The 23,173-nt window shown below is 38.4% G+C and overlaps 1 protein-coding gene across 4 annotated transcripts in view; it reads right to left on the bottom strand.

Moving 5' to 3' along the window:
- Positions 1 to 23,173, bottom strand: part of CFTR (CF transmembrane conductance regulator) — a 247,652-nt gene that overhangs the window by 203,396 nt on the left and 21,083 nt on the right. Inside the window, exon 1 of one of the 4 annotated variants that reach the window (XM_070787789.1) lies at positions 11,125 to 13,211. The exons of 1 other annotated variant lie outside the window; for it this stretch is intronic. In XM_070787789.1, coding sequence (XP_070643890.1) covers positions 11,125 to 11,306 — 182 coding nt within the window. In that variant the 5' untranslated portion in view covers positions 11,307 to 13,211. Of the gene's footprint in view, positions 1 to 10,744; positions 10,923 to 11,124; positions 13,212 to 23,173 lie in introns of those variants that run through there. 2 more of the 4 variants (XM_070787792.1, XM_070787790.1) reach the window with 2 other exon arrangements.

A 23,173-nucleotide genomic window follows, 5' to 3' on the forward strand; every position in this document is an offset into this window, starting at 1 on the left:
ACTAGCTTGAACATCAGGAAGTTCACGGTTCACATATTGCTGAAGCCTGGTCTTAAATTTTGAGCATTACTTTACTAGCGTGTGAGATGAGTGCAATTGTGTGGTGATTTGAGCATTCTTTGGCATTGCCTTTCTTTGGGATTGGAATGAAAACTGATCTTTTCCAGTCCTGTGGCCACTGCTGAGTTTTCCAAATGTGCTGGCATATTGAGTGCAACACTTTCATAGCATCATTTTTTAGGATTTGGAATAGCTCAACTGGAATTCCATCACCTCCACTAGCTTTGTTTGTAGTGATGCTTCCTAAGGCCCACTTGACTTCACATTCCAGGATGTCTGGCTCTAGGTCAGTGATCACACCATCGTGATTACCTGGGTCATGAAGATCTTTTTTGTACAGTTCTTCTGTGTATTCTTGCCACCTCTTCTTAACATCTTCTGCTTCTGTTAGGTCCATACCGTTTCTGTCCTTTATCGAGCCCATCTTTGCATGAAATGTTCCTTTGGTATCTCTGATTTTCTTGAAGAGATCCCTAGTCTTTCCCATTCTGTTGTTTTCCTCTATTTCTTTGCACTGATCGCTGAAGAAGGCTTTCTTATCTCTTCTTGCTATTCTTTGGAACTCTGCATTCAGATGCTTATATCTTTCCTTTTCTCCTTTGCTTTTCGCTTCTCTTCTTTTCACAGCTATTTGTAAGGCCTCCCCAGACAGCCATTTTGCTTTTTTGCATTTCTTTTCCAGGGATCTTGATCCCTGTCTCCTGTACAATGTCACGAACCTCACTCCATAGTTCATCAGGCACTCTATCTATCAGATCTAGGCCCTTAACTCTATTTCTCATTTCCACTGTATAATCATAAGGGATTTGATTTAGGTCATATCTGAATGGTCTAGTGGTTTTCCCTACTTTCTTCAATTTAAGTCTGAATTTGGAAATAAGGAGTTCATAGTCTGAGCCACAGTCAGCTCCTGGTCTTTGCTGACTGTATACAGCTTCTCCATCTTTGGCTGCAAAGAATATAATCAATTTGATTTCGGTGTTGACCATCTGGTGATGTCCATGTGTGTAGGGGACTGGAATGCAAAAGTAGGAAGTCAAGAAACACCTGGAGTAACAGGCAAATTTGGCCTTGGAACACGGAATGAAGCAGGGCAAAGACTAATAGAGTTTTGCCAAGAAAATGCACTGGTCATAACAAAACCGTCTTCCAACAACACAAGAGAAGACTCTATACATGGACATCACCAGAATATGTGGAATCTAAAATATGACACAAACGAACCCATCTACAAAACAGAAACAGACTCACAGACACAGAGAGCAGACGTGTGGTTGCCAAGAGGGAGAAGGGAAGGAGAGGGACTAACTGGGAGTTTGGAGTTGGGTGATGCAAACTATAACATTTAGAATGGATGAACAGCAAGATCCTAAATGTGTAACACAGGGAACTACACTCAAATCCTGTGATAAACAGTACTGGAAAATAATACAAAACTAAAGAATGTATATATGTATATAACTGAGTCACTTTGCCATGTAGCAAAGATTGGTACAACACTGTTTTTAGTACACAAAAAGAATCACCTGAAATGGGGGGCGGGGAACTATAGTTGACCTCTCCTGAAGATTCTGGATTTAGTTGGTACAGAGTGGTACCTAGGAATCTGCATATTTAATGTAAAATATATTATTTATAGATAGATCTTAATATATTTTTGAACAGGTGACTGGCACTTTGAGACACACTTATCTAAAGCTATGGAAAGTACTGATATTTATGAAAGGGTTCTAATTTTAAGAGCCTAAGTATTTACCTAAAGAATTTCTTAATCCTGTTTCTAGTTAGACTTCTTTCTCAACTGAATAACTAAACTTTGATCAAAGTTTCATTAATAGCAGATTTGGTGGCTCCTTGCTTTTTAACAATAACATACATGTCTACTAATCCCAGAATCTGAATCGGACTGTGCTCAGCATTAAGGGTGGCTGGAGTGGCAGACTGTGACTCAGGAAAGACAAGAGGCATGTCGTTACCCTTGGCAGTAACAGAAACTACTAAATCAGCAAAACCTGTATGAGAGCTCAAAAAGGCTGCCAAGTTACAAGTTAACACCTCAAGGGATCCAAAGACTGTCTTCAAAGACTAAATCCAATACACATTTCTAAATGTGATGATCTTATATTTACATTTCATAGCAAGTATTTTGTAAATACATCAAACAAGTTTTGGTGTCAAGGAATTATGTTGTTGACTTTAGCAAAGTTTATTATGTGAGATGATCCTTATTTAGTAATTTTCTAAATTTCTAAATAAAAAATTTAGACATTTTATCTTCAGAAAATCCAAATGGGAAGTTTTTTAAAAATTTCATAAGTCAATTTTTACATTTCCATCAAAAATTAAATTTTAGAAGCACAATAAACTGAATTAGTCAAGTTTTACCCATTCAACAAATATATGTTAAAGAACCTACTATTCAACAGGGAGTCAGACAGGTGCTGGGTACAAAAAGATGGATAAGGTAGAGCCTATACATTAAAGGATACATCAAAAAAATATAAGCAAAAGAGAAGTAAAGATGAAATGGTCACTAGGTTCCTACATGACAAAACTATTCTGAGAAATTATCTAATAATAGCTAAACTATTATTTCTTTCTTCTGAGAAGTCCATTTTGCATGTCTAAATTTTTCACTTTTTAAATTACTCAATTACTGAATACACTAATGTTAATTACAAATGAGCCTTGAAATTTTTTCTAGACCTTTATTTTAAACTAAATAATTTTAAAGCTATAAATTTTGAAGCTTATTGTAAAAGAATTTTTTTAAAGAAAAATATTTTATGATGTGTGAAAATTATATGAAACTCAAATTTCAGGGTCCATAAAGTTCTATTGGAACACAGCCATGACCATTTGTTTGCATCCTGTCTATGGCTGCTTTCCTACAATGGCAGAGACCATGTAGCTCATGGTCAACATTGAAAATATTTATACGCTATCTGGCCCTTTACAAAAAAAGTTTGCCAATTCCTGATTGAAAGTATAACAATAGATTTTGGCTGGAGAAAAGTACAGCTTTGTTTTTGTTTCTCTATTTTCCAGAATTCATAGAGATGCTTAAATAAAATATGCAAAGAACACTTACTATAATGTTTCTCCAGTATGCTGCCTCTAGACAAGGATTGCTAATTTCGGTCAGCAGGGCTTCATTTTCTTGTTTCTCCCATAACCAATACTGGGCTTCAGTGTCTGGCCTTGAATCTTCTGGAAACCCAGCTGTCAGGACCTCTAGGATTTTGCTACTTATTAAGCCTAATTTTCACAGAATGGTCTGACTCGTAATAGATGAAAAACTCTTAGATCCCTTTTGAAGTTATCAACTTCAGTTAAAAATTTCACTAGGTGTTGGGGCTGGGTGTGAAGTTAGGTAGAAGGCTGCTGTACCTCTGTAGACAACACTAAGAAAGCAAGCTATGTGCTTTAACAGCTCAAAGTTTTAACATAAAACAATGGTACATAATTGTATGAGAATCTTTTTTTTAGGTTAATAAAATTTAATAGTGTTATTATGCCTCAAACTAGACTTTAAAATATATATCAGAGCCACAGTGTTACCCATGGGCTTTCACATTCTACATTATATATTTCTTTAATTTTGAAATACTTTTTTGGGGTAATGATCAGTGTATTACCTTCTTTAGTTATATATTTTTTTCAGATTATATTCCAGAAAACTGTTTTTCTTTAACACACCAAAAAAACGAGTTCATGATAGTAGGCGTGCTCTTATTTACTCAATCACTTCAGACAATACCTGAAGCCCCAGATTTTTATACCTCCTTAAATGTCTATGATCACAGAAATCAGCTGTGTAAAAACTACTATTTAAAGGTATGCGGTTAGGGTGAGGTAAGGGCACTTCATATATGAGTGGGTGGATTTGTAAGGTAAGGTAGTGGGAGAATTCTAGGTAGAATTTAACCGGTGCTGTCCCTAGTATACAGTTGCTTGTTTCTGACACACTCTCAGGTGACTCCATATCACAATGAAGCCTAAAAAGTGGGCACTTTCAATTCTTCCCTAGGTACCACCCTGGGCTTCACCGAACAATGTGAAGGAAGTATTTACAGTGCTTACTATCATCTCAGAAATCCAAATATCTCTTACCTAAAGCTCTAAATCACTTCACTGTTTTCACACAATCACATTACTTGGCCTTGAGCCAAATGCATCATTTCCATTTTTATCTTCAAGAGAAAGCTGAGAGTCTGCATAGACCTTCACCTCCACTCTGAGTCACCTCCTCCAACTGTATCTCCTCACTCAGTAAGCAGCAACATCACCCACTGCTACCCAAGTCGGCAAATCTAGGCAGTATCCTTGATTCTTCTCTTTCACTTTCCACATCTAACCAATTGCCAAACCTGTTGATTTTATCTCCTAATGTCTTTCAAATCCATCTCTTTTTCCTCTATCCCAATTGATTTCTTTTGCAAACTTGCAACAGATTTGAACTGGACATGTCACTTCCCTGCTTAAAATCCACAGCTTTTCATTTCCAATATGATAATGCCCAGACAAAGCTCACCAAGCCCCTTGGATCTGGCCCTTGCCACAGTTTCAGACCCAACCCCCACAAACCTCTATCACACATCTTAGACTCCTGTTATAGGGAACTTCTTTGACTCCTTTGAAGGTGCATGCTCAATCTTGCTGTCAGTCTTACACATAGTCTGCTGCTTCAGTTTTCACATTTTTCCTGACCCATCCCAACCCTTTTTATCTGGATGATCTCCTTCAGGTGTCAACTTAGTCACTCCTGCAGCAAGGCTTCCTTAACCAGTCTAAGACTGGATTGAACGTCCAGGGGACAGCTGCTATAAGCCATTGAAAATCTGGCTTTGATAGAACTCATTCCATCAAGACAGCACCAATTTCTTCCTTGTCCATCTCAACATTCATACTGCCTCACATAGAATACAAAAGGTGGTGAATTCATGAAATAAGGCGCCCTCCAAGCTGACCTGAATCATAACCTACAGAGAAAGTATTGCTCTGACTCAGTCCTCTGAAGCAACCTAAGGGAGAATTCTCTGATTATAACGGAACCCAGTTGTCCAGTTTGAGGGCTAATAATCCTAACCACAAGGACTTAGCAAAAATGTTCAAATCTATTTCTTGATCCCATTAGCAAGGTATTAGCAAGCAGGTCTTCACACAAGGCAAAAGCTTAGTTACAAAGGGAGATAATAAATATTTCATAGATTAGCTAGTATAAGTATTTTAAAAAATCTGTCCAGGGTTCTGCTGGCTTTGCTTTGACATCTCTTTTTCAGAATAATGTTCCATTACAGGAACTGTTGAATGTAAGCAATCTACAATATCTGTAAGTCTCCACAGATCACCATGGAATTATCAGCATCACAAATATTTACTGAACCACTACATGCAGGAGTCTTGAAATGTTCTGAATACTCTACTAAACAAGTCATAGAAGGCCCTGACATCCAGGACTTTACAATATGAAACAGTCATTGATGTTAAAAGATAGTAATAAGCTAACAGAGCTGCACAAAGAATAGCAAACTAGACAAATCTTGTAACTTGGATACAGCAGTGAAAACAGATAGTTCAGGACCCTGTAAGAATATATTCATTCTTTACATCAAACAAGTTAATTGAATTTCTACAGTTTTCTTGCTACAAGAAGCCTAAACTCTCAGGCTCAATAGCAAAGCCGCTTTGTAAGGCTAATTTTACTTTCAAACAGCCACAAGGTAAAATCTTAGGAGCTGAAGAGAAGCACCTGAAATAGTAATGTTTTGTTTCGTGATAACCCACTTAACATATATATAAAATAAGCCTTCAGTCTGGGTCCCCAAACAACCAGACATCTATCATAATCTGTTTTCCCTTCTTGGTCTCATTGCATCGCAGGGATTTTGCTCCAGGGAAGAGCCCTACAAAGATGTGTCTGGAATCAGTGGAATCAAAATTGCCAAAATTGCTACTGAGTCAGAGGTGTTTTCAAAGTTTTGCCAAACAACACACAGCTCCATGCTAAATGGTTAACACCCTTCCCTGATGGTTTTGCAATCCTATATTTATATTGTAGTTCTATCACTGAAATTACAGGTTCCTGTGAAGTGACACTGACAATAACAACACATTTTATAGTCAGGATCATTTAAGGGCCTTTTAAACAAGTTTTAACATTTATGCATTGAATATTATCACACTAAGTTCTACTTCTTCCTATGAAACAAAAGGGAAAAACCATGATTTCCCCAGTGTATCAGTTGTCTCTAGAGGATATTTTGACCGTCACACCAAACATAAAATATTGATGAAGCAGTTAAGAAAACTGATTCCACTTCTCACTTTAACAAGGAATAGAAAATTACATTACACTGTATGTTATGTGTTATGAGTTTTCCCAGAGAGTTAATTAAGTAATAATTTGAACTAACATATAAAAACTATTGGAATACACTTCATAACCAAGGATGAATTTTTTAAACTTGCAAAACGAACTAAAAGAAAATTATATATATATACACATATATACACATACATTTTATATAATAAAACATAATTTTAGTAATATCATGCAAAAGAGGTACTTCAAGAACTCTTGAGAGTTGAATCAATCAAAATTGACACATATCCCAAGTTAAAAATCTGTATCATAAGAACATGATTAGCAAAACACAGATGGATAGAAAGGAATTTTAAGGGACTGGTGTAAGGAGTCAGCATTTGTCAGTGTTCAGGCAACACTGTTCAAGAGGGAGGGGCCCTGTCCCCAAAGTGGTATTCCTACAAGAGACAAAGTCAAGAGAATGTATAGGAACCCTGGGCTGTCTTCACTGGATGGTGTTTGCCCACTGATTGACTAAATGAACTTGTGGTATTAAGTGTCCCTTAGCAGCTGTCCATCTCAATATGAATTGTGCATCTCATATTGGCCTTCTGTTTCATGCAGCTGTTTCTTTACATTTGGATAGTCTAAGCCTTGTTTGAGAGGCAAACCTGAGATACTATATGTGTATTGATCAGGACAGAACTGGCCCTTGTTTGAGTGGACAACTAGTCTCCTTTGGCAAAATTTCTATAAATTCCCCTGATGAACTGCAAAAATACTGATGACTCTGCCATAATTTCAGATTTCCTCTTGCCTTGCAGAAAGTAAATATAAAGTCGTTGTGATGGATTTTTTTCAACATATACTGTAACTCATATAAGCAAATAGGTGTGGTCCTCTTCAAAACTGTTATCTTTATGGGTCTTTGATTAAATATTTATTATAATCATCTTCTGTTGCTCAAAGCACTTATGTTTCTCTTCATTAAGAAATGTCTTTAAAGTTTGCAATACACTTTTTGAATAATACCTAAACTTAAGTAGCCCTTGACTCTTAACAAATTACGATTAAACATCTTTATACTTTTTTGAGTCTAACATTGTTTACTTTTTGGTCTTATTTGAGATTCATCTGTGGAATTTATTGGGGTCCCTAAATCCAGTCTTGTAAGAAATTTGTGGCATTGTATACATGGATTCTGCAGGTATATTCCTCAAGTATAGATCTAGACTTCTGGTATAAAAACCACGATCAAAATTCAAATTGTGTCATCTGACACATGGCTTGATACACAATAACATCTAAAGAGAATATGGGAAAATCAGGGCATAGGAGAAGGGACAGAATAACATACTGCTAGAAAGTGTAAACTTGACAAATTGCTCAAAAATGAAAAACATAATCTCTCTTGGAAAACATTTGTAAATCAATTGCACTAGTATATAAATTATAAATTCTATGCAAATATTATCACCTCTAGTTTAAAAAACCTTTGTATTTCATAAAAGCTTTATGTTAATGTAACTTGGTCTCTGAGATACAAATAATTTGAATTTTTGCAGTGGAATTATCTTTTGGATTATATTTATAATACTGACACTATAACATTATTATTATTTTATGCATTATGCCACTTCGGGTGTCTTTCAAATTTCATACTTGATGTAAAACTCAAGCAAAATTAAGAAAAGTATTTAAATTTTTCCTAAACTTTATTAGTCTTTTCAGTAACAAAATCCAGACAATAAAAGAGATACTTGATATAATCTATAACACAGCCCATAACAGCTGTACTCTTTTATGACTCTGAAACTGACTGGATCATACTCAAAAAGTTAAATTCTAAGACATATAACAACATATTACACAAGCATATGACTTTTTTCCCTGTGTACTTGGTAAGGCCATGTTAGATGAGATTTTTACCTAAATTCTCATCTAGGCCATTCATTGCATATGCAGGTAGATTGTCATAAACTTTATTTCAACAAAGATGAATTGAATATTTATATAAACAAGGTTCACAGTAAAGAATGTAAAAATATCATAATTAATAAGAGTAATGGGGAGGGAGGAGGGAGGAGGGTTTGGAATGGGGAACACATGTATACCTGTGGCGGATTCATTTTGATATTTGGCAAAACTAATACAATTATGTAAAGTTTAAAAATAAAATTAAAAAAAAAAAAAGAAAAAAAAAAATAAGAGTAATAGTAGCAGTAAACATTTACTAGGCTAACTACATGCATTTTCTCAATAAACTAAGCTTCCCTGGTGACTCAGATTGTTAACAATCCACCTGCAATGCAGGAGACCTGGGTTCAATCCCTGGGTTGGGAAGATCCCCTGGAGAAGGGAACAGCTACCCACTCCAGTATTCTTGTCCGGAGAATTCAATGGACAGAGGAGCCTGGCAGGCGACAGTTCATTGGGTCGCAAAGAGTCAGACAGGACTAAGGGACTTTCACACACTTAACATCAGTCCTATCCGTCTCCAAGTTTTCAAGGTTAAGTAACACAAAACAGAGATGTTAAGGGACTTGGCCTCCGGTCACAGAACTACTAACTAGCAGGTTGGGGATCTGAATGGAAAAAAAAAATTGAATCCAAAGCCTTCCAGTATTGTATAATCCAATGCAGAAAACAAGTTTCTTACCCTTCCAGAATAACCACCCAGAAGGAAGTTTATAATCACTGGTGCTTTAGGTGATTGTCAGTTCCTATAAATAGTAGGACCTAAACTTTTTCAAATATACCTATTCTTAGAGCAACTTATAAAGTAGTTTGAAGAACAGGACTGAATATTCTCTTAACAAATTTAGTAGCCTTTATAATATTTACCTTTTAACAAATTCACCTGAGAGCATTTTTAAAACTAAACTGTATAGGGTGATCTGTTTTAAAAACAGAAAATACTTTGATAGACCAACAATGATCTAACTTAAATCAACAATGAGCTAATTTAAAGTTCCTTAGAATTTAGACATAGCCATGAGGTATGCAGTCTTCTGAAAACTGATTTTTTTAAACTGCATTTTTTAGACAGAATGGCTTTTAAATTCTTCCAAGAGCTCTACTAAAATAGCTACAATTTATGCCAATTAACATTCTGATTTCATAAATAACAGGAAAACAGAAGAGATAATCCCACTTGTATAGATGTAATAACATAACAAAAGGCGCAGAAAACACAAACCCCAAAGGCAGTTCCAAAGTGTAAAGTCCTTCTCTCCCATCCACAGGGAGGAGCTCTCCTTCAATGGTCTAGGCCCTCTCCTTAGCACCTGAGTTCAGCACTTGCTGCCCATTCAGAGAATAAAATATTAGAAAGATGTGAAAGCCAAGTTCCTTCCCCACATACACATATGGGCATACTTATTATGTATTTTGCTTTTCTGATACCTAAGTATGCTGATTCATTGGCTACTTATGAATTAAGTAATAACCCATGAGATATGAATATACCTATTCATTCATTCATACAAGTATAACAGGAATAAAGTAGATACAGTATCCAAAGAACACTTCAAATATGAAATGCTACATCTAATTACACTTTGCCTAAGACTCTGAACTTTTAAATTCTCATTAGATGAAGTTCACAAGATGAACTTGTGCTTTATGGCTCATCACAGGCAAAGTACGCTAAGAGGACAATTGATTAAATGTCAGTGGGTTTAACTTCACTATCTATTCCCAAGGTTTCACATTTCCATGGTAATTCTGACCCCTCTTTTAAAATGTATGGCTTGTAGAATTGGCTTTTTTTTTTTTTTTTTAAGGTATTTCAAAGGATTTGCTCTCATTCATAAAATAAAGAATAATGGAATTGTGGCAAATACTTGTTAGATATATTCAGTATCATAACAATAAAAACTTTAAGTACATACTACCCACTTCATACTTCTCCTCTAAAAACGTTCAAAATTCAGTCAACTGAGCACCTATCACACACAGGCATGGCACTTGTAGGTGAACCAAGATTTCTAAGTTTCCAAGGCATGAAGAGGGGGAAAATAGGGGCCAAATTTAAGTATTTGTTACTAACAAGTTTATAATCCACATATTTCCTAGAAAAATCCAAGAAAACAATTGCACAGCAGCACATTTGGGTCTTGAGAGGATGATTTTCAGTTGCAAGTAGTTAAAACTTCAGTGTTAAGCTAAGACTCTATTCAAACAATGAGCTTCAGTTTATTATCTTTTCCTAATGTTTTCTATCTTATTCCACAAAATCCTCTATAACAATGAATGATACGGCACCTTTTTTAAAAAAAAAAAACTAATCCTCTTTCCCCAAAACCCAACCCATACACGCGTCCTCCTCTTTCCTGGGCACGTGTGATTCCAAAGCTCAACTGGACACCCTCTCACCTGAAAAAAAGTTTGGAGACGACGCTGGCCTTTTCCAGAGGCGACCTCTGCATGGTCTCTGGGGGCACCGAGGTCCCTGCCGGGGCAGGCCGGGCAAGAGCTCCTAGTGCCAAAAGCCCTACTCTTCTCTGCCTGCCGCTCGCCCCTTTTTCTCTGACCTGCTGTGATGTCACTTGCTTCCAACTCCCCCCACCCACCCCTACCGCACACACCTCCCCTTTCCTTTCGCTCCTTTCCCCCGCCTCCACTGCCCAGGTTAAAAGCTGGGCGCTGCCCGGCCGGGCCTCAAATCCGCTCTAGCGGCTTTCTCCACCCCGACCGCTCCTTGCTTCTTGCCTCCCTCCCTCGCGCGCGCGCTCCTTCCAGGTCGGCGTCCCTACCATCCGGCCGAGCCCAGCCCGCAGGTGGGGGACACCGTCGCGGCCGCTCTCCAGGTCCAGACTCGGACGCGCGAGGACAGAAGGAGCCACCGGCAGGAGCAGCAGTCAGTGCCCCGGGGAGCCTTCTGCGCGCCGGGCTCCGCGGGATCCGCGGCACGCCGAGGCCAACTCCCCCGAGCCATTTGCCTCCTCCCTTTTCCCGAGATCCTAGCCGCGTTCGGGTCGCGTTTGCAAGGTGCATTTTGAAAGGGGAATGAAAATCTGTCCCTCCGGTTATCAAAAGGCAGCCTCAGAGAGCCGGAGGGTTCCGCAACAGCGGCAGCTGTGTTCACCTTAGCGCTTACTTTGCGAGTCAGAGGGAAGAACCAAGCTTGTTAGTCTCAGACTTAGGTGAGTGCCAAGTGTGGTCCCTTAGGAGACGTACTTACTACAGGTGGAGGCAATTCCTGTAAGGTGAGAATTACCGCTTTGTCCACTACCCGCCCAGGATTTGTTCCTTGTCTGCCCTAAGTTTTTTCAGTCCAGTTTGCGTTTTTTAAGAAGTCTTTTGTGCGTGTTAGCAACTACGAGGATGACGAGCGGACAGAATGTAAACTCACCCGCCCTCATACAGAGTTCCAACTCTCGGTCAGCAAAACATCATGACTAATACACTGAAAGGAATCCAGTCTTTGAAGCGAAGGTAGCGCGTTAACTCTGACCTGACTCATGGAAACGCCATCTTCAACTCTTGAAGGGCATCTCAGCTTTCCCAGGTGTGGGCGCACGAACTTCCCCGAGTTTTTGCTTCGTGGACCGTGTGCCTGTTTGATGGCTTTTAAAGAGCCAAACCTTTAATTCCTGAATCCTGTTGTGTAAAACCAAGGGCACACCGAGTTTAAACTGAAAAATTCAAATGGAAGTGAAAATTTTGGTCTGATTACAGTTAATGCCTCTACACCTAAAGCAAGGACATTTACTTATGAATTGGTTATCGCTGATTTGTGGTCACCCAGATACAGTACAAATGAAATCGTGCACTTCTTAATAACAGACAGGAACACGTATTTCAATTAATAAATGGGTTCATCCGGTCTTTATAGCTCCCCTTTGCATTTCCATGTCACCATGTTTTAAATCTTAAAGTGGTTTAATAAACATATAAATTTTGTTATCCTAAACTTTAACAGTAGATAAAATAACACCAGAGAGATAGGCAAACTGCATAAACACCAGGAGAAAGCAATTTCTAATTCATAATCCCTGCTTCATATCCTGCACCTGTGTTTTCTTCTCTTCAGTATGGCATACAAATTCAGGCTCTGCCTTCATTATTGACTTTTCCCAGGTATGTGATTGAACTCACTTCATCCACTTCCCCAACTCCCACTCTACTGTTTGCTTTATAACTGCTAATGTAACCCATCAAATGTAATACACACATTTTGAAATGAAGCGGTAGTCAGTTCCTCTTTGTTCTCAAAGAACAAGTGACAATAAAAAGATTAAGAATTAAATTCCAAATAAGATCATAGAAGCTAACCAAGTATTATGCTTCAGAGACCCCAAATATTTGTCAATCTCATTCCTCTAGAAAGAATAAATAACTTAGTGACTCTTTCTTGATTTCTTACTGTTTGCTAGACATCATCTCGTGGAAATCTTACCACAACCATGTAAATAGGTGTTATCCCCCCCAATTTTCAGTAGAGGAAACAGAAAAGAGAAGTAAATGCCTGTAATGGTAGAGCTAACATTTAAACTCATGTCTGATTTCAAACCATCACTCCTATCAGTGGGTAATACTGCTGCTAATCGAATCATCCCTCATGTATTTATATACTATCACGTACACTGGTGTAACCAGTCTTTCCTCTCACATTAGTTTCATGCAGTCATAATTGCTAGACCTGTTTAAGAATGAGACAAGAAAGCAGAAAGCTGAAAACCAAGTAGCTACTGGAGTTAACACACTTTTAATAAATGACATCTGACTATAATATTCCATTTTAAGTATGTGTACACACATGTACATTGGAAGACCCTAGATATTTATCATAAAAGCTTACCTCCCAAATTTGTTCTTGGCATCACTAAGACATCACCATTGTTCAGAACATTAGCATGGTTAGCTTACATGAACAAATGAACTAACTGAGACATGACTTTTAAGGCTTGCATACAGGTACATACCTAATGTGGGAATGTAGATTTATGCACCAGGGAATTGTTCAAATATGGCTGAAGGTCATGACTGAATTCCTAATTGTGTCTTTGAGATGTCAAGAATTGGTAGTAAGAAATAGTGAAGCTCTTGTCTCCAAGCTGCTCAAATATCAGCTCACAAAATTGCATTTAATGTTGTAATAGCTTACATTTGTTAAGCACTTACCATATACATAAGGTGCCGTGCTAAATACACAGAATGCTTTGCCTTTTTTAATCCTGATAACACCTTCATGAGATGTTACGTTTGTCATTATCTATGTATTATAGGTGAAGAAACTGGGGTACAAAAAGTTTAGAAAATTTCCCAAGCGAGTTTCACAGTAAATAGTAACAGAGAAAACTGAGATTTCAACCTAAACTGACTACTGTCTGAGACCAAGCATGTAACCACTACATATACTTTCCCCACAGAATTTCCTGACATTTTAAGCAGAACTGATCTTTGGTAGAGAAGATTAGGTGGTCATTTGTATGATTTCTTTATTGTAAAATACATACAACATAAAATTTGCTATCTTGAGCCATTCTTAAGTGTACATACAGTTCGGTCACACATTCACATTGTTGTGCAACAGCCACCACCATCACATTTTTATCTTGTGAAACTGAAACTCTATACCCATTACACAATAACTCCCATTCTCCCTTCCCCCCACCCCCAGCAACCACTGGTATACTTTCTTATTTTTATGATTTTGACTCTAATTACTTCATATAAGTGGAATTTTGTGGCTGGCTTATTTCACTTAGCATAATGTCCTCAAGGTTTTTCCATGTTGTACCATGGTCCAGGATTTCTTTCCTTTTTAAGGCTGAACCAGTTCATTCTAAAGGAGATCAGCCCTGGGTGTTCTTTGGAAGGCATGATGCTAAAGCTGAAACTCCAGTACTTTGGCCACCTCATGCGAAGAGTTGACTCATTGGAAAAGACTCTGATGCTGGGAGGGATTGGGGGCAGGAGGACAAGGGGACGACAGAGGATGAGATGGCTGGATGGCATCACCGACTCGATGGATATGAGTGAGTGAACTCCGGGAGTTGGTGATGGACAGGGAGGCCTGGCATGCTGCGATTCATGGGGTCGCAAAGAGTCGGACACGACTGAGTGACTGAACTGAATATGGCATTATACATATATTTGGCTTATCCATTCATTTTCTGATGGATGGGTCTTAGCTATTGTGAAAAATGCTGTGAACATTGGTATAATAGTGCAGCATCATTTTCAAGGTATATTAAAAAGAAGCAAGAAGAGAAGAAGGAGAAGGAAAGGAAGTCAATTATTTAGTACCTACTATATGTTCAGCAGTGTGCCATGTGCTTCCTTAAATGATCTCAAGATATGAAAGTTCACGAGATACCCTTCATCTCATGTTCCTATTCTACATTATTCACTCTGCCATCACATGATGGCTGAAGTTTCATCATTAGATATCACCAGAGAGAAAGTGCACTACGGTTATTCATTATGTTCAGTTTCATTTGAGTATGTTCCTCAGATTCTTCCCTGAGAACAGGCTTTAATAGTGATAAGCAGAGCATGACTGTGAGGGCACTAAGACCTGGAAAAGTAGGAGTAAGGACAAAGTCGCAAAACAAGAGAGGGGCAAAGTCTTGTCAGCTTCACATGCATAGACTGGCTCTGCTTATAAACGTATCTAACCTAGAAGAGTAAGAGCAGCTGAGGCTCTTCCTGTGCCCCTCAGGAAGTGATGCCAACACACATTGAATCTCACAAAGATGTTTCAGACTCAGAGAGAGGTGTCTTGGTACATGACTAAGCCAGATTATCATTTATTTGTTACCACTTCTAACATTCTGTTTGGTCTGAAAATCATGTTTATAAATGCACATGCACGAATACTTCTGTTTATATCCATACATAACCTTTCTTCCCCACAACCTCCTTGGACACACGAATTGTGTCTTCTGTTTTCCTTTCAACTCATCTCTTATTTAGTAATACTGTGTACCATCAAACAATTTTCTCTAGGGGTTACTGACCTAATAGTTGAAATGTCATTCTAAAGGGGAAATCTGAAGATGGCCAAGAGATGAATCATTGCCATTAATCTGTCAGCAAGCAAGTGCTCAATGCTAAGGCAGGGATATGGAATTAAAAAGGATCTCCACCCTCCAAAACTCAGAATCTACACATGGTCGTCAAAATTCCCTTAAAAGAGAGCAACAGAATATAGTGGAAAGAGTTTGGACTTTGAGGCAATAAAGAGCTAGTTTTTCAATCTTGGTACCACTGCTTTCTTAGCTGTGTGGCCTTGGGTAAGTTACTTAACCTTTCTGTGTCTCAGTTCCCTTTACTGAAAATGAGGTTAATAATACCCACCTCCAAGGGTTGTTGAATGTCTTCAGTGATGGTGCTTTCTACCTCAGCACTATTGACATTTGGGACTGAATAACTCTTTGATGTGGGGGACTGTCCTGTCCATTGGAGGAGGGTTAGCAGCATCTCTAGCTTCTTCTACACCTTAGATGACAATATCTACCCTTCCCCCAAGTTATGACAACCAAAAGTGTCTCCAGAGATTGCCCAATACTCTCTTGGGGGAAAAATTACCCCCACTGAGAGTCGCTGGATGAAATTAATTGAAGGGGGTGCATACAATAGACATAAAGGAGTCCATAAACTTTACAGTTTATTGTTACATATCACTAGTGATAAATCAGAAATCAGTGCAGCACTGCATAATAGACTGCTACAAAAAACAGAATTGCCTGAAGGCTTTCAGAATTCCCAGGAACTCTTGGGTTCTCTCATTCCCTCTGAAGTTATTTGCTTATATTCAGAATAGATAACGGAGAAGGCAATGGCACCCCACTCCAGTACTCTTGCCTGGAAAATCCCATGGATGGAGGAGCCTGGTAGGCTGCAGTCCATGGGGTCGCTAAGAGTCGGACACGACTGAGCGACTTCACTTTCACTTTTTCACTTTCATGCACTGGAGAAGGAAATGGCAACCCACTCCAGTGTTCTTGCCTGGAGAATCCCAGGGATGGGGGAGCCTGGTGGGCTGACATCTACGGGGTCGAACAGAGTCGGACAGGACTGAAGTGCCTTAGCAGCAGAATAGATAAAAGCAGGAAATTGAGATACCCTTCCAATTGTAAGCTAATTTTGATTTAGAGGCAGAACTCTATTTTTATATTGTGGAACCATTCTTACTCCTTTTGCACTGAAATGACATCTGAAAGCTCAATTTTTCAGTCCCTCTCATTTTCAGCTCATCACTAGTAGTATACTCTTAACAACTGTATCCAGCTGGAGTCTGGCACCCTGACGGCTCTTCTGTAACTTAGAAGTGCTTCCTAGTACTTTTAGGGGAAGCCTTGTGTGTGTGTCACTCAGTCATGGCCGACTCTGCGACCCAGTGGACTGTAGCTCGCCAGGCTCTTCTGTCCATGGAATTCTCCAGGCAAGCATACTGGAGTAGTTTGCTATTTCCTTCTCCAAAGTGAAGCCTTAAGGATCCTCAATCTGTACAAAGCAGGAGCTTATTAATATCACTAATGAACTGGAACAATTATGAATAATATTCAAAATATAACTTTGTCATGAATGTGAAAGCCAATGGATCTGGGATTTTCTAAAATTGATTTTTATAAAAAAAATCATTATTTTTTTTTATTATTTTTTAGGTGCTTTTACATTTTTCCTGCTAAAACCTTTTTAGAAACAAGAGAATTTATAACACCAGATTAAATTTTTATTGATGATATCCTGAAAGCCAAATGTTCTCTGCAGAATTAAAACTGTGGTTTAGTATATTTGAACCCTAAGAAAAATTTTCTTCAGATGAAGTCTATACCAATCTATGTACTACATAAAAGAGTTCCATTTAGAAAGGCAATAGAGCACAGTAAGTAGAACAGTAGGCTATTTACTTATTTGTAACTATTTGCCCCATGATAGTTTATAATTAAAATCTATAAATTAAGAGAATGTTTGAAATAGAAAAAAATAGAAGAGAGAGTAGGTGGGAATTTGTTATTGTATCTGGGAACAAAAAGCAATTCAGAATATATTGTCTGTCAAAGTCTAAAAGGTTATTTATTCTTATAGTCTGATATTTGACAGAAGTCGACATCCAAGTTTACCTGGGGAAAAAAATCCTCCCTCCACCCCGGTCTTGGAAAAGTTTGTTATTCAAAGGTTCACAGAAGTATTACTGAATGACATCATGGTCATTATTTTCAGCTATAATTTTTTCCAAAATATCTATTTGATGGTCATTTCTTATACCAATTTGGAGAAGGAAATGGCAACCCACTCCAGTATTCTTGCCTGGAGAATTCCATGGACAGAGGAGCCTGGTGGGCTCCAGTCCATGGAGTCGCAAAGAGTCGGACACGACTGAGCAACTGTCACTCACTCACTCTTATACCAATTCATAATTAAAGCCAAGGACACAACATGAGGTCACATGAGTTACTCAGGGACACAACATGAGTTAGGACACAACACAAGTTACTCACGGAAGGCTGTTTAGCCTGGGAAACTAAAATAGAAGAATTCCCAGGTTCAGAGTTTCCTTTCTGTTTAATTTTAATTTACCCTATATAGACAGAGTCTATGAGATCTTGTTGTTTAAGACACCATGATAGCTACTTATTGATCCACAAGTTCAATGTGATTGGTGAAACTATGGTGATTAATCTGTATGGTCAAAAGGACAACCAATACCTAGTTCAGCGACTCTGGCTCACTGGCCTCTGTAGCCTGCATCCCTAAGGCTGCATCCCTGTATCTCCTAGAGTGACTGGAACCTCCTTACTTCAAAAGCTGTGGAGAAGCAGCACTGATGAAATGACGCAAAGCCCTTTGGAATTCTTATTGCTCAAAAATTACATTTAGTGATGTATATGAAAATCATCTAAATCCTTTCTAGAATAAAGTGTTATTGTTGTTATTCAGTTGCTCAGTTGTGTCTGACCTCTTTGGGACCCCATGAACTGCAGCATGCCAGGCTTCCCTGTCCTTCACTATCTCCCAGAGTTTATTCAAAATCATGTCCATGGTGTCAATGATGCTATCCAACCATCTCATCTTCTGTTGCCCCCTTCTTCTCCTCCTGCCCTCAATCTTTCCCAGCATCAGGGTTTTTCCTAACTGTATATACTTTCCTATACTGTATATACTTACTTGCTGCATAAACAATATGATACATCTCAGAAAAATCCTATGAATCAGCTCTTTGCATGAGGTATCTAAAGTATTGGAGCTTTAGCTTCAACATCAGTCCTTCCAATGAATATTCAGGGTTGATTTCCTTTAGGATTAGCTAGTTTGATCTCGTTGCAATCCAAGAGACTCTCAAGAGTCTTCTTCAGCACCATGATTCAAAAGCATAAGTTCTTTGGTGTTCAGCCTTCTTTATGGTACAACTCTCACATTTGTACATAACTCTTAGAAAAACCATAAGCTTTGACTATATGGACCTCTGTCAGCACAGTGATGTCTCTGCCTTTTAACGCAGTCTCTAGGTTTGTCATAGCTTTCCTTCCAAGGAGCAAGCATCTTTTTATTTCCCTGGCTACAGGCACTGTCCTCAGTTATTCTGGAGCTGAAGAAAATAAAACCTGTCATTGCTAACACTTCTTCCCCTTTTATTTGCCAAGAAGCAATGGGACAAGATGCTATGATCTTAGTTTCCTGAATGTTGAGTTTTAAGCCAGCTTTTTCACTCTCCTCTTTCACCCTCACCAACAGACTCTTTAGTTACTCTTTGCTTTATGCCATTAGAGTAGTATCAGCTACATGTCCAAGATTTTTTATATTTCTCCCAGCAATCTTGGTTCCAGCTTGTGGTTCATCCAGTCCAGCATTTCACAATAAAGTGTATACCATGCTAACTAAATTGACTTATCAAATTGATAAGTATGTATCAGAATTCTCATCTAAACAAATTTGACAGTCACAAAGTTTTACCTAAAGCTAATTGAAATTTTTATAATAACAAATTAAGTTTACCATGATCCTGTTTTACAAGAAAAAGTGTATGCTGTATATACTTACTTGCCGCATAAACAATACGATACATCTCAGAAAAATCCTATAAAATTGGTATATTTTATTTTCACTGTTGTTGCATTCCCCATATGAAGAAATTGAGGTACAGAATGTTAAAGGCCATGCCCAAATTCAAGAAATCTACAATTTGAACAAACCTAGTGGTTTGGTTCCAGAGCTTTTAATCATGGTGCTCTGTGTGTAACTGGACCATACAGAATGGTTTTGTTTGTTTAACAGGAGTTATTTTTTATAATTTATCCACTTGCTTCTCTGTTTAGGTGAAAACAGGGGCTTATTACAAAGAACCTGTTTCTTCTTTATCTTCATTTCTTCAGAATCTGTTGAGTGGTCTCTTCATTATAGGATTATAAACTAAGTAGGTATCCATGGAGAAAAAGGAGAGAACAAAATGTTTTCCTTTTTCATTTGAGATTCAGCATAGTTAGAATTTATTTGATGAATCAAGATGACCCCAATCGAAATGCTCAAATATGGCACAAATGGTCCCTATGGAGAACCAGACACACTATGAGAGGAAAAGTTCAATGTCAATATCTTCTTCTGGGCGGGAGACAGGCCACTTTGCAGCTGAAACTGGAAGGTAGTCTTTTCCTGCCCATCATGGGATGCTGGGTGGGTCTTGGCAACTACTGGAGAAATACTGGAAATCCAATTGTAATGCCCTATCCGCCAAGGCAAAGGAGTAAGCTTCATCTTCTTCTGGGAATCGCCATGACCTGAGCAGAGACCTATTCCGACAGGGTGATGACTGCAGCAGTGCACCAGGATGCATCAGACCCTGTGGGAGGACCTTTTGCTCTAGTAACACAATGTTGTGGTGACTGAGGCTGCTGCAGCAGAAAATGAGGTGGGGCATGTGACAGTGTACTGGTCACGTCCTCCATATCCTCCATCTCTCTGTCTTTGGAAACAGAAATGACCCCTTTGGACGACATAAACCCTGGGGTTCTTGGACAGTTGGGGGTGAAGGAAGAAATGCGTACTGTAAACTAGAGTGACTTTCTGACTCCATTGCACAAATGATTTTGGAAAGCCTATAGCATTTCAGCTCTATGCCAGGAAGGGGAAAAAGTTGTAGAATTCTCCTGCAACTTTCAAAGGGTTTCAAAGGGTTGTTACTTAAACTGACAAAACAAAGCATTAGTTGCCTGGGCCAAGAGGAAATGACCAGTGTCCTTGTCTCTTTTTCATTTAGTCTGGATTCTGCAAAATCACAGTGATTCCCCTAAATCTTCTTCAGCAATCTTTGTTTTGCCCCTACCCCAGGCCTGTGTTGTTCCCTCATTCCCAGTTTTAGGATATAGTTACAAAGATGCCCTGTCAGGAGTAGTCAAAAAATAATTTCCATCAGGTAATTTTAAACATTTCATCCAGAGTCAGCTTCCTCTGCCACTAGCTAGTTCATTAAAATTTAATATTCTTAAATCCTGTAAATGTTATGTGCCTTATGCAAGTGCCACAGTTATACAGCATTTCATTTTTTGCAGATTAAAAGCAATATTTTTTAAATGTAGAAATGCAAGATAAAATATAATTTCTAAAACTCTAATTTGACATTTTTTTCTTTAAAAGAGCCAAAACAAAAAACTCTAACACCAGAAGCCTCCAAAATGGAAGTGTCTCAGTCCTATTTCTCCAGAGGACCCTGCAAACTCTCCACTGCTCACAGAGGCCAGGCAAAGGAAGACCCTGGAGGAGCAGCAGTTCTCACAGCCCTGTCAACACAGTGCTCTCCCCAAACCAGAGCGGGAGCTCCACTCCCCTTGCGCCTGGGCTGAGGGGTACTCCTCCTGTTTCCTGTCAGATGACCTGCATGCCCTCAGCACTACTGGGGAACAGAAACCTTGAACCTTTCTGCACCTGCCGAGTGCTTGGCACTGTGGGAACCCAGCAACTGACAGCTCCCTGGAGGGGAGCCAAGCCTAGTGGAACACCCAGTCCCACGCTGCAGGCTGCTGGCCAGCTCAGAGCCCGCCGCCAGCTGCGATTGCACTGCTATGTTTTTCAAGGCCCAATTTGGTCATGATTCTAATTGTCTTTAGGAATTCTTTTCCTTAACACCTATCTAATAACAAAGCAAATGACTCTTGGAAATTATTTGTCTGTTCCAAAACGGGGTTACATTGTATCTTGCTCACTTTCAAGAAAGTGAAGATTAAAAGAATGATAAAAAAATAGATTTAGAGGTCTGGGGGGAAAATGTGAACTGAATAGCGATTTAATCACCTGAATGTGTTCTCACACAAATCCAAATTTGAGGCTTGTAAATAATCTGGAGTATTCAAGAAAAATTGACTTTTCTTCTGGAATCTGTTTCTATGTTCACTTATAATTAAATTTAAAATATATTTGCATTTTCCTGTGTAATAAACTTTAGATCATCTCACTTTAAAGACTGTTGTCTATCAGAGACCATGGCATAGGGGTTCAGAGCTTTTCCTCTGGGAGCTGAGATTTCCTTATTTGTAAAATGGGGGAAACAAGAGCTTTTATTACACAGGGTTGTAGTGAGAATTAAATGAATTGATACAAGCAAAAAATGTAAAACATTCCCTGACATAAGTTAAAGTCAATAAATAGTGTGTTTGAGTGTTTCAAATTTCATATCCTTACATCAGTGATTCTCTGAAAGCTGAAGTGGTTCTTCCCCGTTTTTTTTCTTTTCTTTTTACATGAAAGAATGTGATGGGCATGGGATAGTTCTTTTAATGTACATCTTCTCACCAGGTTTTGTTTTTTATTTACTTCCTTCAAAAGTAAGGGAAATGAAACTCAACAATAAGAAAACAACCCAATTTAAAAAACAAGCCAAATATCTGAACAGACACTGCACCAAAAAAGATATACAGATGGCAAAGAAGCATATGAAAAGATGCTCATCATCATTTGTCATTAGGGAATTGCAAATGGCAACAACCAGGAGATACCGCTGCTCACCTTCTAGTGTGGCTGAAATCCAAAAACCTGACAATACTATATCTTGATGAGGATTGCTGGTGGGAGTGCAAAATAGTATAGCCACCTTGGAATACAATTTGACAGTTTGTTACAAAGCTAAGTATACTCTTACTAGACAATCTAGCAATCACATTTCTAGGTATTTATCCAACTGATTTAAAAACATATCCACACAGAATCTGCATGCAATATATATAGTCATTTTATTCATAATAGCCAAAACCTGAAGCAAACAAGGTTTATTTCAATTGGCAAGTAGATAAACAAATTGTGGTACATCTAAATAATGGAATACTACTCAGAAATTTAAAAAGAATGAACTATCAAGCCACGAAAAGGCATAGATGAATCTTAACTTCAGTGCTAGTGAAAGAAGCCAGAGTGGAAAGTCACACTGTTTGATTCCAATCATATGCATTCTGGAAAAGGTACAACAATATAGAGATATTATGTGTATCACTTGTTACCAGGAGTTTGGGAGGAGGAGAAGGTTAAATTATTGAGGCACAAGAAATAATTTTTAGGGTAGTGAAACTATTCATTATAATACTGCAATGATTAAAAAAATCATTTAGGTGATCAGAATGAGCGGATTTCTAGGATGGAACACAGAATATGACAAAAGAATCTAACTATGTTACAGATACATGAAACAACCTCACTGAAGGGAATTGGGGGAGGAGAGGTGTGGAGTGTCTAAGTAACTTGGAAGTAGTGGAGTCTAAAACTGAAGGTAAAAGACTCTATATAAGCACTCCTCTAGTTGATAAAGTTTATCCCACAGGGATGAATAATTCTGAAACCACTATACATGTATACTGGAAATGAACAATT

This window comes from Bos indicus, chromosome 4 (assembly GCF_029378745.1).
Source record: "Bos indicus isolate NIAB-ARS_2022 breed Sahiwal x Tharparkar chromosome 4, NIAB-ARS_B.indTharparkar_mat_pri_1.0, whole genome shotgun sequence".
In the NCBI taxonomy this organism is placed as follows: domain Eukaryota; kingdom Metazoa; phylum Chordata; class Mammalia; order Artiodactyla; family Bovidae; genus Bos; species Bos indicus.